This window comes from Pan troglodytes, chromosome 15 (genome assembly GCF_028858775.2).
Source record: "Pan troglodytes isolate AG18354 chromosome 15, NHGRI_mPanTro3-v2.0_pri, whole genome shotgun sequence".
Taxonomy (NCBI): domain Eukaryota; kingdom Metazoa; phylum Chordata; class Mammalia; order Primates; family Hominidae; genus Pan; species Pan troglodytes.
Window position 1 is genome coordinate 34,950,991 of NC_072413.2, and position 15,864 is coordinate 34,966,854.

The 15,864-nt window shown below is 39.0% G+C and overlaps 1 protein-coding gene across 5 annotated transcripts in view; it reads right to left on the minus strand.

Annotated features, from left to right (window-relative positions):
• Positions 1-15,864, minus strand: part of SLC25A21 (solute carrier family 25 member 21) — a 495,613-nt gene that overhangs the window by 41,140 nt on the left and 438,609 nt on the right. For 4 of the 5 annotated variants that reach the window (XM_522830.9, XM_016926013.4, XM_009427708.5 and 1 more), the window contains 3 exons: positions 14,607-14,673; positions 9,606-9,665; positions 5,697-5,804 (listed from right to left, as the gene is read on the minus strand). In XM_522830.9, coding sequence (XP_522830.2) covers positions 5,697-5,804; positions 9,606-9,665; positions 14,607-14,673 — 235 coding nt within the window. The remainder of the gene's footprint in view (positions 1-5,696; positions 5,805-9,605; positions 9,666-14,606; positions 14,674-15,864) is intronic. The other variant, XM_009427709.5, reaches the window with a different exon arrangement.

Here is a 15,864-nt window from a genome sequence, read left to right on the forward strand (position 1 = left end):
ACTGGGTACAGGATCAGAGAGGAGAGCCCGGGGCAGCTGGAGCGTGCACAGTACCTGTCGTTCTTGATGGGAACTCCACTTGCAGCTCCAGGACTCCAGTTCCTATTATTCGGCTGCCATGAACCTAACAGAAGGAACTTCAGTTCTGTGCCAGTGCTGCACTTGGATCCCGGCTACAGGGGCCCTTGATCTGGACCCTGTGCTTCAGAGGGCACCATTCTGGCCCTCTGCCAGCCAGGCCCACCCCACATGGCCAAAGGGACATCCACCTACAGCCCACACCTTCTTCTAGACCATGCTCTCTGCACCTGGAACTGTAGCAGTTCCTTTGTTCCATCGCTGTCTCTCCCCTTACCCAGAAGACTTTCAGTATTATATTAAGTATCATATTGGCTACTGTTGTCCTCGACTGTCCTCTGCTGCAGGGCCCCTCTCAGCTGCAGCAACTTCTTGCTGGAAGTTGTTTGGAAATTTCATGTCTAAAAGACCCCACGGACTCACCACCTTAGGCTGAAGAAATAGGAAAACCCAAAATACGCTGTGTAGGACACCATGGTGGTTTATGTCCAAGACATTAGGGTAGACAGGTTGAACAGCAGCCATGCTGCCTGAGAAATTCTCCCAATTGGCAGGACAAGAGCTACCTATCTGTAAAATAAGCATCTATGGGGTACCTGCTCTGCTTTTCTTAAAGGTGTTGTCAAGCCAGTTGGCCATTCTGCATGTAGCCCATCCATTTGGTGTTCCACCACAACTAGGAGCTGACTGAAAAGGCTGAAAATGAGCTTAGTTCATAACCTTCCATGTGAAGTGATTAAGAAGGCTTAATCGAGAATTCATGTTAACTTTATACAGCTATTCCAGAGGAAGAAATCTCTTGATTGTGGTAGAATTCTTCCCAAAGTGGCCTCAAATGTTCTGTTTCATCTCTAACTTCTGCTGCGAAGTGCTAGTTATTTACAGTAAACAGATATCCAGCTACTGCTATTTATGATAATGGGCCCTTATCTGAGTTTAAAGACCTTATCAACAGGCACTGTAAGCAGGCTGCCAGTCCATAAGCCTTGATAAGGAATTCAGGCTGAATGGATGGCAGTGGCATCTGATAATGACCTAAGGCACACTGAAGGAGAAGACCCTTGCTCAGTGAGCTGTGTTGGTGCCCACAACTGGAGTCAGCTGTGACTGCTCAATATTAATTGGGGCAATATCTCAAAATAAATCTGTCTCTACTTAAACTTACGCATTTGTAAGATCACCTTGCATCTAGAAATAGTTATCATTGGTTGAATGCCTACCATTTGCCAGGCTCCATGTTAAGACCTTTGCATATATTAACACATTAAAATTCTCATAACAATCATGTTGTAATAATAATGACTAACATTTACTGAACCATCACTGCATGCCAGGCCATACTGACAGCTTTATATAGTCTCATTTAACCCTCATTTGACTGTTTGACATGGCTATTACTATTATTTTTTCCTAACAAATGAGGAAACTGGGCTAGGGTCAGGGTAGGAAATGTGAGGCTGTCACATAGTCAATAACTAAGATCTCCCTCCAGGTCTTGTGCTTCCAACCACTACACAGATGCCTTGCTGTAAGGAGATGGACTGATCACTACCATTTTACCAATGAGGGAACTGCAGGTACACTATTCAAGGCCACACTGTCGGATAATGGTAAAAAGTGTGATGAGAACTTTGGTGTGTCTCTCCCCACAAGATTGTTCTTCCTGTTCTACACAGCTCTGATTGTATATGCTCTTCAGTAATTGGCAAACAAAGTTTAAACTCTGTTAGAAATTACAGAGTAGGAAAAAATAGGGGTTCTGCTCCTATAAATGAAATCATGGCACCTGAATTATGCAAGGTTGAGCTCCAAGATGGGCCAGCAAGTCATTCCCACCTGATCAGTTGAGAAGGTCTTCCCTGAAGGCAGGGCTTGATCTTGGCAGAGCCATTAGAAGCATTTCCTTTGGATAACATACTTTTCTTTAAACTGTTCTATATTTTCTAAATTTTCTACGATGAGCATACATTACTTTTGAAAGTAAATGTTCACAGACAAAACATGAATGCATTCTCATGTTAAAACATTCAACATCACAAAGCCCTTCTCTTAAACTCTCACCTTCTCCTCCTCTATTCCAATCTCCTCTCCAGAGGTATGAATTTCAGTATGAATTCCTATAGACCTGAACTACCCTATATGAAAGTTACTACCCACATGTTGGAAGTTACTACCCACGTGGCCACTGAGCACCTGAAATGTCCTAGTTGAGATGTGCTGTTAACATAAAATATACACCAGATTTTTAAATTTAGTATAAAGGAAGAATGCAAATATCTCATATAATTTTTATATCAATTACACATTGAAATGAGAAATTACAGAGAGAGTAAAAAGATCAGTGGTTGCCAGGGATTAAGTGGGGTGGGGAGGGATGAATAGGCAGAACACAGAGGATTTTCAGGGCAGTGAAATTACTCTGTATGATACTATAATGGTGAATATATGTCATTATACATTTGTTCAAACTCATAGAAGGTACAGCACCAACAGTGAGCCCTAATGTAAACTATGGACTTGGGTGATAATGACATGTTAATGTAGGTTCATCAATTAAAACAAATGGACTGCTCTGATGGGGGATGTTGATCATGGGGAAGATGATGCATGTGTCGGGGCATGGGGTTCATAGGAAGTCTCTACCTCTTGCTCAGTCTTGCTGTGCACCTAAAATTGCTCTAAAAATAGTCAAGAAAAATGAATATACTGGGTTAAATAAAATATATTATTAAATTAATTTCACCTGTTTCTTTTTATTTTGTAAATGTAGCTACTAAAAATGTGGCTCACATATTTCTATTAGATAGCACTGCTCTAGAGTCTAGATCATTTTTAGTGCACTTAGACACACATATTTAAGAAATACATATATATTTTGGTGCTTTATAACATAAATATGCATTACTTTTATGCTTGGATTAATTTTTTAAGTCAAATCTTTAAAGGCAGTGGACATTAAATTCTTTTCTTCTTCCACTTCTCTTCCTCCTCTTCTTCCTCTTCCTCTACATCTCCCTTTTATACTTAACAACCCACAGAGCCTTAGAGTGAAGAAAGCAAGAAGTATTCCTGGCCATACACATGCCGAGGTGAGCATACCTAATATTTGACTTAAATCAACACAGGCACAGGTTAACTAAAGGGTATCTATCCCCTTGTTGGATAAAAGAAGGAGCTAGTCACTGAAGAAGGCTTCGGCATTATTGAGTCCTACATAAAAGATCTATAAGATACTAGCAAAAATGACCAGCAATATCCGAATGTTCTATTCTTATCACGTCATCTCTTTTTCTCAGACATTTTCTACAATAGGCACAATCCCATTACTGTCTGTTGAGTAAAAGCACCTATTGCTTCAATTTGATGAACATTGCCCATAATGTGCCACATCAAAACACCACCTCATTTCAGGTACTGAATTCTGCTAGTTGCTGTAAATAAATGCTGATGCATGTTACCTATGTAATCACTACTTTGCTAAATTCTAAATAAAGTCACTTTTAAAATATTTTATAATGCATCTAATTGATTTTATTCTAAGTAAATACCTGATAATGTCCAGTTCAGTGGATAATGCAAAAGAAATGACCCCAAACAAGCTCCCACTATCCCCTGGCCCCTGCTTTAAAAAATGGCTAAATATACATAATTTACACCGACTGCATTTGTGTAAGTGATGAACTGGAAGCATGTACACATGCAGCACATTCTTTTGTTGGGCAGGAAGGGTGTTTATTGCATTCTAGCAAGTCATTAGCACATACAAAACATTAGCAGCTCTTACTTGGCCTCAGTGCAGAGCCTCCTTGAGGGCAATGGAGAGAAAAAGAACATTAGCATGAGCCGAGGTGCCCTGATAACTCATGACTTTCATTCCTGCAAGTGCCCCTTGATGCTCTGTCCCATTTGAGTCCTTGTGGTTACATGCTGCCTAGATAAAGAATTGCAGCTCAAGTCCTGTTTATTCCTTTGCCTACTCACTGCTGCTTCAAGACAAGCTTCCCAAGGGGTAAGATGGAACATCGGACAGGGATCTCTGCAATTTTCTTCTAACTGGTAATTCTCCCAGTCCAACAAACCAAGTTTTCCTTAAGCAGATTCCATGGGAACTGTTTTAAATGCTCCATATTAATAAGCCATTTAAAAAATGTTTCTTTTCCCCTCCCCCTATTCCTCACCATCTTTTTCCTTTATTCAAGAAAGAATAAAGAGAAACGAAAACTAGAATACAGAGATTTTCAACTTTTTATAAGATGCTATATATCACTGTATTTAAGACAATCTTTTGAAATGTAAAAAAAATTCCCCCTGAATTAGGATTGACTTCATCTGAGTAGATACCACCTGCTGTAACAGCCCAACCCTGTCCCCTCAGGTCTTGGCAGCTAAAGGTGAGTAGGGCCCCCCTCCTTCCCCATACCCCTGCCTGAGAAACTGCCAGGAAGCTCTCAGGCAGCATCAGCAGGCAGGAAGTGGGGTGGGAGTGAGGGGGTCTCCACCCATTAGCAGCTGCTTATGCAGTAGGCAGGGGAACTTTCCTACAGAAAGATCAGGTCAGCAGATACTCCAAACCAATTTCTACCACATGCTACCTAGTTGTGGAATTAAATTTAAAAGCTAAGAAGGGACCTGGAATGCCAATCCCCTTGTTTTCCTCCTACCTTGTGCCTGGCACCCAAAAGAATACAACAAGAACAGCTGGATTTGGCAGTTGAAAGGGAATTCTTAGGTAACTGGAAGGACGTGAAGGCAGCACACACCAAGGAATGCTGTCTGCACGATACGTCATGTACCAATGATGAAATGTCAAGACCCGTCATTGTCCAAGTGCTCATTCAGATTCAACCAAAAGACAAATTTGACAGATTATCAGAATCTTCCAGGATGGGTGGTGGGTGTAGTGGGGAAAGGAGTGAGGTCATTTTTTAAAAAAATGACTCAGTTTTTTTTTAAAGTAAAATAATGTTATCACCTCAGTGGTTCAGCTATAGTCCATTCTAGAGCAATTGAAAAGAAGTTTTGCCAGCAGCTGGGAGAATATTTCCAAATAAGTCACTTCAGATTATATTAGAGCTCTAAAATAAAAAATGAATAAACAAGTGTTTGTCCATTAGATCTCAGTGCATTTTTGTTAACACTTTACTTGCAGGAGATATTTGATTTTTTCTTACGCTATTTCCTTAACAGTGATTTGCTATTCCTTTAATAAGTGGATAAAAGTTGTGTCCACTGTTTCACATGCACATTAAAAATAAGTTTTTATGGCCGGGTGTGGTAGCTCACGCCTGCAATCCCAGCACTGTGGGAGGCCAAGGCGGGTGGATCACCTGAGGTCAGGAGTTCGAGACCAGCCTGACCAATATGGAGAAAGCCTGTCTCTACAAAAAAATATACAAAATTAGCTGGGCGTGGTGGTGCATGCCTGTAATCCCAGCTACTAGGGAGGCTGAGGCAGGAGAATAGCTTGAACCCGGGAGACGGAGGTTGCGGTAAGCCGAGATTGCGCCATTGCACTCCAGCCTGGGCAACAAGAGCAAAACTCTGTCTCAAAATAAATAAATAAATAAATAAATAAATTTTTACATGCCCCTAACAATAGAAAAACATTAAATGGTTACCTCTGCAAATGTGTTCCGATTTGCTTGCAAGCCAACTTTTACTACCTCAAAAGGGTTAACTACAATGGCTTCTGTTAGTCCAGATCCCAATCCAGCAATGGCGAATGTCTAGAAAAATTAAATCAATCAATACTTTAAAACAAGTTATCATGTGTATGGGGTTAAACATGCTATTCATTACACTATGCAGCTGAACGTTATAAAGAGAATGGAGAAAACTACATAAACGCACCATATTCCATTACTAAACAGCTTTAGTTCTTGATTAGATGCTGACAATTCATGAAGAAGAAATTACAGAAGCCACAAACCACATCCTAACAATTTCAAAATAAAATGTCAAAGCCCCATCAACAACGACTCTTTCCTTTAACAAAAAGCAAGGTTGTTTTACTGATTTAAAGGTGGATACTAAAACATCTGCACATATAACAATTAAGAGAATTTGAATTGTAAAAGGAGAGCTTCATTTTTAAACATCTACTTAAATTCCTTTATTGAGCATATAAGAAATCCAAGGAGCAGAACCACAAATAAAATGTTTCTAAAAAGCTAAATTTCAGGTAACAACATAGCTGGAAACATTTAACTTTATGTTCATGTTTTAAGAGTCACTATTCTGGACTATTAACAAACAAAAATTATTTTTTATTCATCTTTTCCCTATTTTAAAAAACACCGGCAATTGATGCAGTCTTCTAAACCTAAAAGCTGAGATCAGAAATGGCTAGATGTGCACCCATAGTCCCAGCTGCTCGGCAGCTGAAGTGGGAGGATCACTTGAGCCTAAGAGTTCAAGGCTGCAGTGAGCTATGATTGAACAACTGTACTGCAGCCTGAGCAACAGAGTGAGACCCTGTCTCAAATAAAATAAAATAAAAAAAAAAGAAGAAGAAGAAAAAGAAGAAAAGAAAGACAAAGACAAAGAAATGACTAGGTTATTCTGAAAGGCTCAAATAAAATCTAGAAAACTTATCAAAAGGTGACTGTATGTCAAGTTCTTATTCGCTATCTGTTAAGAATTTCTGCAATAGGAAAGGACAATTTTCTAGAATTTTCCTCTAGGTAGAATGCTTGTGTGTTTTCCAGAAAATCTGCATCAAAAATAAGCACAACAATCAAAACATGCACACACAAGACAGAAGAACAAAATGAAATAAAGCCCCAATCTCCAAAACAGATGCTGGAAAAAAGGTAATTATTTAGTGCTGAACCTCCAATTCCAGGACAAGAGGCAGTACTATAGACAACCAAGAGAAGAATAAAACCAGTGAAGAGTAAATAACAGGTAACTCTTGTTAATGGGCTCTAATATCTTCTAAATAGGAGAGGACGGAGGGAGAAAGGAATGTTGTGTAACCTTAGAAAGGGAGGCACAAAGGCAGGATCCAGAGACAGGAGGTCTAGGTTTAGGTCCAATTCTAGCACTTATTGGCTGTGTGACTAGAGCTGTAACACACAGTAGCTTATGCATAGACAAAGGTGCCCAACCAAGGATGCTTGGAGGCTGGAATCCAGCTTGCCCCTCACTTGCTAAGAGAAGCCCTGGAGAGGCATCGGTCAGGAGAAGGGGCATCTTTTCATTATTTACACAAAGGTGCCATGGGTGCTAGTTGTGGCTCTGTTGTATACATTGCTGAATCTCTGATGAGCCACAGTTTTCTCATCTGTAAAATGGAGATAATAATATCTAATTTCCCTGCTTATAAAGTTATTTTAAGGCTCAAAATAATGTGTGAAACCATTTCATAGAGTGCTATGCAAACACCATTGTTCTTGTTGCGCATAAAAAAGGAAGAATGGGCCAGGTGCAATGGCTCACGCCTGTAATCCCAGCACTTTGGGAGGCCAAGTTGGGTGGATGACCTGAGGTCAGAAGGTCAAGACCAGCCTGGCCAACATGGTGAAACCCCATCTCTACTAAAAATACAAAAATTAGCTGGGCTTGGTGGTGCATGCCTGTAATCCCAGCTTCTACGGAGGCTGAGGCAGGAGAATCACTGGAACCCAGGAGGCGGAGGTTGCAGTGAGCTGAGATCATGCCACTGCACTCCAGCCTGGGCGACAGATCGAGACTCTGTTTCAAAAAAAAAAAAAAAAAAAGAAAGAAAAAGAAAAAGAAAGAAAGAAATTGCATACAGATTCTAGGAGAGAGAGACTCACTGATGATGTTTCCATTTCATCTCCCTTCATTATAATTTTAAACATATTTGTATAGGGTAACTCATCAAATATTTTATTCATTTATCTCAGACTTCCATCATAGAAGCCAAAAGTGGAAAAAAAAAATACTAGTCCCAAACTCTTTTGACTGGGAAAGCTAAAATCCAGATGTCCAGGTTTTTATTACTTACTCTATGCAATCTTCCAAGTAATTCACTTTTTTGTTCTTCTATAAAACTCAGCTACATTTGCTGTCAGAACTAGTGTTCAGCAGTCCCTTGTCAAAAGAATTGATCAGATATCAGCAGATCATGTTACGTAGGTTGTTCCAGAAACCTACATTTACTGTTGGGTTTCCAGTCTCCTAAGCTTTTCATGTGAGAGCACCAGGGGACATTTAACAGCTGTTTAAATGTCTAGCCATATAAAAAAAAGCAACTGAAATAAATGAGTTCAAGAAAAGAGAAGAACCGTACACAGTTGGCATGCATTTGGTTATAGTAGCTGCAGTGACCAAATGCTTTTCTGTTTCAATTCTCAAGAGTCCAAAGACCTACAGTCTCTCACATGGTACCAATGTTTGACACAAGAACAGCCAGCTGGCCCTCTGGAGACAATATTTTATTGTTTCTCACTAGGAAATTTTTAATCCTCTTTTTTGCCAAGCTGTTTCCAAACTTAAGAATGACATTAAGGGAAGATGCCAAAGAATTAAAAGGAAAAAATCCTAGCTAGTTTCGAGATTCATGGTATCACTGTTCCTCTCTAGGAGGCCATGTCTCCCAGCTATCTTGTATAGGCAAGGGCTGGACAAGACATTGCTTTGTTATAACAAAAAGTGATGCTATTAGGTTTCCTAACAGGATTTTTCCTAGAAAAGGGGCATGTATGATTTTTTTAAAATAACAGATACTTCTTCTTGGACAGCCTATTTGGCAGAATACATATTCTCAAATATTGTCCATTTTATTGGACAAATGAGGGCATTTTCCTAGAGGCTGGAGTACATTGTCAATTGGAGGGCCAATGCAGATTTTGTTTTGCTTTGCTTTGCAGACTTGGAAGGAGAAATTAGTGCATTTGCTCTCTCAGGGGCTCTTGTTGCACACACATTTGTAGAACCCATTTGGTCAATACAATTAACTTCTGTGAAAAGCAGCAAAGTCACCAAGAAGGAGGGGAATGGCATAGGGAAATGTTCAAATCACCAAGTGAATTTTGTGTGATACATGAGATATGTCATTGTAATATCACAATTCTCCTTAGCTGAGTTGTTTACAGTCATTCCTATAAAAGGACCTTCAGTCTGCATCTGACCACAGAGTGACTTTATCCCAAGGGATCGATCTGAAGTCTTATATTTACTACAGCTGGTGCAAAAGCTGGAAAAGTGACCTGTTTGGCATGTTGACTTTTGCATAGATATATGCAGTATGTATGTAAATACATGCATGTCTTGGTTTAAAAAGAGTCTTTGATAAATGTACTCTTTATTTCATATTCTTGACCATATCTCATATGGGGCCTTTCCAGACATATCATTATTATCATAAATTCATCACTGGGAGCTATAAAATAGCCAAATTGTGAGTTATTAGGAAGATGGCTTTCAACAAGTAGCTGAACATTGAATAACTCGAATTCATATTTTAGTAGCTGGGCTTGGAAATCAAAAGAGTTTTTGTTTCTAGATTTTGCTTTATGAAATAACACACACATTTAAGTATAATAAATACTCTCACTTACCAATGCTGGTGACAGTGACACATATCCCAGCAATTTCTTGTACTGCTCAAAGGTGAAAAACTGTGAAACAAAACCAAACTCACAGATTTATAACAATTTTCCTGCAACAAACTGTTTAATTGACTCAAATTTCTTTGGTAAATCATTATGTTAACCAGCATTTCAAAAAATGATAAACTATCTAATACAGTTTTTAATCCTGTCTCGGGTAGTTGCTATTGGATCTTTCTTTAACATTCACAGTTTCAAATGCAGTTATAATAACCTACAGAAGAGCTGATGAAATCCTTTAGAGCAGTAAATGAACCATACAACTTCCATTTACCATGACCATTTTCAGTTTCCCCAGACATCAATATATGGCAGTGATTCAACATTATAGGCCTAGAGACCTGACATCTTTGGTCTCCTATGTTTTCTCTATGAACTGCTTTCCCAGTGAAAGCCCAATTTTCTAACACATTTGTAAAAGACATCCACTTTTCAGCCTTAACTTGCATTTCTATTGTGGTGTCTCCCCACTGCTCCATGGAATTGAAAACACTAAATAATTATGAAGATGCCATGATAAACTAGGGAAGGACCCAATGAGGTTATCTAGTCCATCCCCTGCCATAAAGCAAGACTGTCCTCAACCTGAATGAAGAAAGAAAGCTGCTAATTCCTTCCTTCAAAACCGATGGTGATGAAGATGGTGAAGGTATTGTTGGTTTCTTCAGTAGACAATGTTTAGTATCATTTTCTCTGCAAACAAATTTCAATGGAGGCGAATCTAATCAATTGCTTCGTATAATACATTTTCCCCCTTTTTTCTTCCTGTATTCTACTTTTTGAGCAACAACTGTGCTTGAACATGTTTTGCTCCTGGGTAGCATGTTCAGGTAGTTGTCAACACCACTGATAAGGCACGCTTTTAAGTTCTGCTAGAGTCTGATTCTCGAGACCCCAAAAATGTTATGGGTATTATATGGTCCCCAATATTTTCTACTCTATTACTTTATAGCCCAGTAAAATGGGGCAAGAAAGCAAAACCAGATTTCAGAGCCAAAAATACTCTGTTGTTAGGAAGAAGTAGCTCCTTATAGATGGCTTCAATGAGTGTTTGGGCAGCCCAAGAATCATTTTACTACCTGGTAAATTTTGATTCTTTTCAACACTCAGGAACTACTTTTGTGCCATGGTCTTTCAAATGCACTATGAATGTAGTTTTCTAGAACAGGGATTCATTCATTCACTCATTTAATAATACTATTAGAGACCTCCTATTCTAGGTACTGGGGATGCAACAGTAAACAAAGAGAAACCTCTGCCTACTTGAGCTAACATTCTAGTGGCTAGTGAAAGCCCTGAAACTACCCTGGTGTTAAAATAGTACTCAACAGCAAACACCAGGGACCACCACTTTTCTGATGAAACCATTAACCACTAGAAACCATTAACCATGGAAGGAAAAGAGTTATAATCTTAGGTTTTTTTTTTTTTTTCGAGATGGAGTCTCGCTCTGTCGCCCAGGCTGGAGTGCAGGGGTGCGATCTCGGCTCACTGCAAGCTCCGCCTCCCGGGTTCACGCCATTCTCCTGCCTCAGCCTCCCGAGTAGCTGGGACTACAGGTGCCCGCCACCACGCTCGGCTAATTTTTTTGTATTTTTAGTAGAGACGGGGTTTCCCCGTGTTAGCCAGGATGGTCTCGATCTCCTGACCTCGTGATCCGCCCGCCTCGGCCTCCCAAAGTGCTGGGATTACAAGCAATCTTAGCTTTTAAAAGTAATTTATTTTTCTTCATTTTTATGATTATCATCATCATCACTTTGACAGTCACCTTGCTGGCATTTTGAAATGAGCAGTCCTAGAGCTGAATCCAGGTTATGCTGCTTAGCTGTGAAAGCACAGGAAAGCTGCTTAACCTTTCTAACTCTCAAGAACACAAAACTTACCTTTTAGATTATCATTAAATAAGATAATTTAAGTAAGATTCCCTGACAGGACTGGCACAAGTGAGACTTTTGAAAAATCTTAGTTTTTATTCCCTGTAACTTAGGTTACCAAAGGAATCATAGAGGCCTTAAGTATATGAGCACTCCTCTCAATGCCCTGGGGCTGCTGAAGCTTTCCAGTCTGGCTGGTGGGAATAGGCACTATTCCCAGCCCCATGTGACTGCTGAGCACTGTCCCCTCAAAGCCTTTTGGGTGGTTCTTTCCCAGGCATTGGTAGTTTCCTTGCAGGCGTGCACTGGTCAATACTCAGCTGAACACTTGAGGGGTCCCTCTACAGATCTCAGGAGTTCTATCTCTGTGCAGCCTGCTCTTCCCTGGTACTCTGTCCTGTGGACTCTGGCTGCCCTGCTCTCCCCTGGCTTTCAGCTCCTTCTCAACCCAGGGAGTCCCCTGGGCTCTGCCTCAGTTTCCCCTCCCTGTCCTGGGGCCTGAAAGTATCCCAAGGTGGTAAGCTGTGGCATCACAGGGCTCATTTCATTTGTTTTCCATTTCTCAGGCATTTCCAGCCTTCATCATCTGATGTCCAGTGTCTTGAAAACTGTTATTTCATACTGGTCCCTGTTACTCTATCTCCACCAGGAGTGGAAGTCTTGGCCCTCCAGATACTCTGAACAGTAGATGTGGGAATTTTCTCTCTATGTATATTTCTTTGTTTCTTTCTTTAAGTTTTCTTTCTGTTTCTTTTTATATATGTTTCCTTTATTCATCTAATATCAACTGAACATCTACTATGTGTAGATACTATGATTGGTATAGGTATACTGTAGTGAACTAATTAGCCTTCATAGTTTATAATCTCTTGTGAATTTAGTTAGCATAAGGCAGTCCTTGAGAAACTGCACACGGGAAAACTGGTATTTCTGTATGTGTGAAGCTCAAGACTGGACCCTGAAGCCGGAACCATGGTGCCGCCCATCTGTGAGGGATCAGCTGGTCTCTCTGAAGTCTTCTTTTCCTTTTGCTAACTACAATACTAACTCTGTCTAATTTGTGAAAGGAGAAGTTTCATTTATTTAGCATCAGTAAGTCTTATTACTTTAATGATAAAGCTCATTTCAAAGAATAAAGTACATAAAAACTTAAGATTGTCTGTTTCTGATTATGGTAATGATTTTAACTAAAGTGTCAGTACCAAAGAATACACACACACACCCCCCACTCCCCCCCAGTCTCTGAATATTTTTTTTCTTTGATGACATACAATGAAGCAGTTTATGATGCATGAAATCGTTAAAATCAGGTGATTGCTTTCCTCACAAATCCTAAGATAAATATCTATAAAATGAATGTTTTCATAAATTGTGTTGAAAAACTAGTGCTATCCATCTGGCAAAGATACACTTAACTCCAAGTTATACTTAAAAAGCCAACATACTTACCATATGTCTCAATAATTTTAAGGTAAAATCTACTTGAAACAAGATGTCTGGGACACATACACCATATTCAGTTGCCCAAAAGTTCATCTGTTAACCATTGTTCTGGCACAGAACATTGCTTTTGGAAAATAGGGACTAACTCTGTTTTATAAAGCTCAACTTTTTTTTTCTGTAAAAGGTTGCTTAATGTTGATAAGTCTTAATCCTCTTAAAGTTTAAATTGTCTCCAACACATAATATTAAGAAAAAAATATTCCAGGAAAAACTCTAATTTTAGTTTACTTTATCTATACATGTAAATCACTGAACAGATGAGTATATTATTCCATGCAGACAAAGTGACTTCCCTTTTGAACAGGAACTCTGCTCTATTTGTTTACTTGGGCAATCTTTTATCAAGTAAAGCCATTTCATAATTCAATTCAGCTCTTTTGTGTACTTTGGTGAACTTATTCCAGATTCATTACTGTGATTCAGATCCTTATAACAAAATTTGTATTGAAGTGATACTATAAAATCACAAAACCTATACCAACAAAGAGGGTGAGTTTATAGAGAAAGTATGTTCTAAAGCTTTGTTTTCCAAATTCTAGACTTGAATTCAATCCTATTAAATTGCCACTTTGACATAATATAAAGGTTGGATGTTCATGTATATATGTGGGTGATTTTATCATAATTTTTAACCCAGTCACCCTCTTGAACTTACTGAGTAAAAGTATATGAACTGTTCCTTCTTGTCTTTCAGGAGTACTGGGAATACCTTTCACACATATGAGTAATGTATGTGAAAAAAAACCTTATGTTGCTTGGAAAGTAAGTCTTTAAGTTTAGGTTATCATTATTATGGAAGGACAAAGCCTTATTTGGTGATGTCAGTGGTGCGGGGGAGGGGAGCAATGCCTGTCAGACTCGCTATGATCAGGACTTTTGTCTGAGAGAAGACAGTAGTCAGATTGAGTTCTTTTGCCCCTGGACATTCTGCTGGATCTCCCTGTTCCTCTTCAGATACTGAACTAGCAAGTAGTACATAAACCTCTACAGTTATGTGGTTAAGGAAATGGAAATCAGGGTAGTGGAAGTAATAATTTTTGTAAGAACCAGAATAGAGAATTTTAACAGAGGAGACTAAGGGGGAAAATGAAGTCGGCATGCCAAAAAATTATGTTATATGAGAATCATATATAAAGAAATATGGTATATTGGTTTACTCTGTTCATGAAATGGGAATGATTTAGGGAGAAAAGTTTTCCCTCCTCTCCTCTTTCCTCTTCCCTCCATCTCTCTTTCTTTAATAATTGTTTCTCCAAAGGAAAATTTCTGAGTTGCTTTGAAGAAAGGTCCAAGCTATTTTGTGGTTTGATTACTAGAATTTTATTCACCATGTTGTTTTTTGAATAATTTCCCCATTAGAATGGAATGCTTTTACCTGATTAAAAAAATCTACAAATTGATCTACATATTTGAGAGACTGACCAAGTCTAATTATAATAAAAATTATGCTATAATTTCTGCATTAAAATTTTTAGTGCTTTATATATAATTCATTTTAATGTCTTAGAGTTTGTTGTGCTGAAGCTGTTACTGTGCCCTACTTTTGCTTGGTGCGAACGCATGCAATGCTTACCTTCACTGCTCTTTTTGGGGTTTCAGCCAAGATAGGTGGCAGAATTCCCTTGTAAAACCCAAATAACCTGTTGGAGAAATAAAAGATTTCCTATGAGTAAGGAAATTAGGAAACAAGTATTTCTGACTTTGTTAAGATAATCCTAAAGTATTCCCGATTATTCAACATAGCACACCAATCATGAAGTCTTCCTTTCATTCTAAAATAAATAAATAAATTTTATGTCTATTAGCATTATGATATTCAGAAGGTGAATACGTGATAACTGAGACAGGAATCCCTTAGATAAGTTGCTAAGCATGACCATTAGTTGTACCTTAACGATGAATCTGACTCTCCTTACTCTAAGGGCTCTTGAGTTTATTTTCTCAGTTGTGTGGCAGGTAGCTTCAAGCTATCTACAGTCCCGCATTTCCTCCCTTGTGGCAACCAAATGAGGTTAGGATTATACCTGAACCCATTAGACTGTACCTTTCTGAGGCTAAGGAGGTGATGAAATTTTCAATTTTAGCTTTACTAATACAAGGGAACTAACAAGCTCTGTGGGTATGGTACTAGAGCTTCCAGCCCCGTCCTGATTTAGTCATAATTTTCAGGCTTCCTTGATGGAGGTGGAAGAAGGTCACAGAGGGCCAGCTATAGGACTATGTATTGCCAACAGAAGAAATGTCAGACTCCCTTGCTGATATGTAAAATCACAGGGCATGAGCCAGTTTTCTTTGCCAGTGTTGATGGGCAACATGGTCAGATATTTTTAGAAAAAAAACAAGAATGAGTGACATATGGTTAGATTTATAACAAGTCACCATTTATTTCTTATTATATTTTTAGAATTCAAAATTTTAAATTCCTTTGTCCTGGAATCTTCATATATATGCCATATCTTCATTTCAAATCTTAAAATATATAAATAGAAGAGAATATTATGCATTATTTTCTGAGTAATCACTTTTCCTGATGAGTCCATAAGTGACTACAGATAAGGGCAGAGCTCAACATGTCCCTAATTTAGGATATCCAGCTAACATGGGGCTGCAGCTTCTCTGATTCACCCCCCAAGCTTCACTCCAACTCCCTTAAACTGGATCCACTTCTAGCTGTGCTTCTGGGAACAAGAAGTTGAGAATTTATTCAAGTGAACCCACTGTACCACCCAAACCAACACGGCGACCTCTTGTTCTCCTTCAATTCACTGGCTTACACAGTACCTTTTGGTGAGGGGACTAAAGCACTTGCCTGCTTTACTCAATTCATGGGC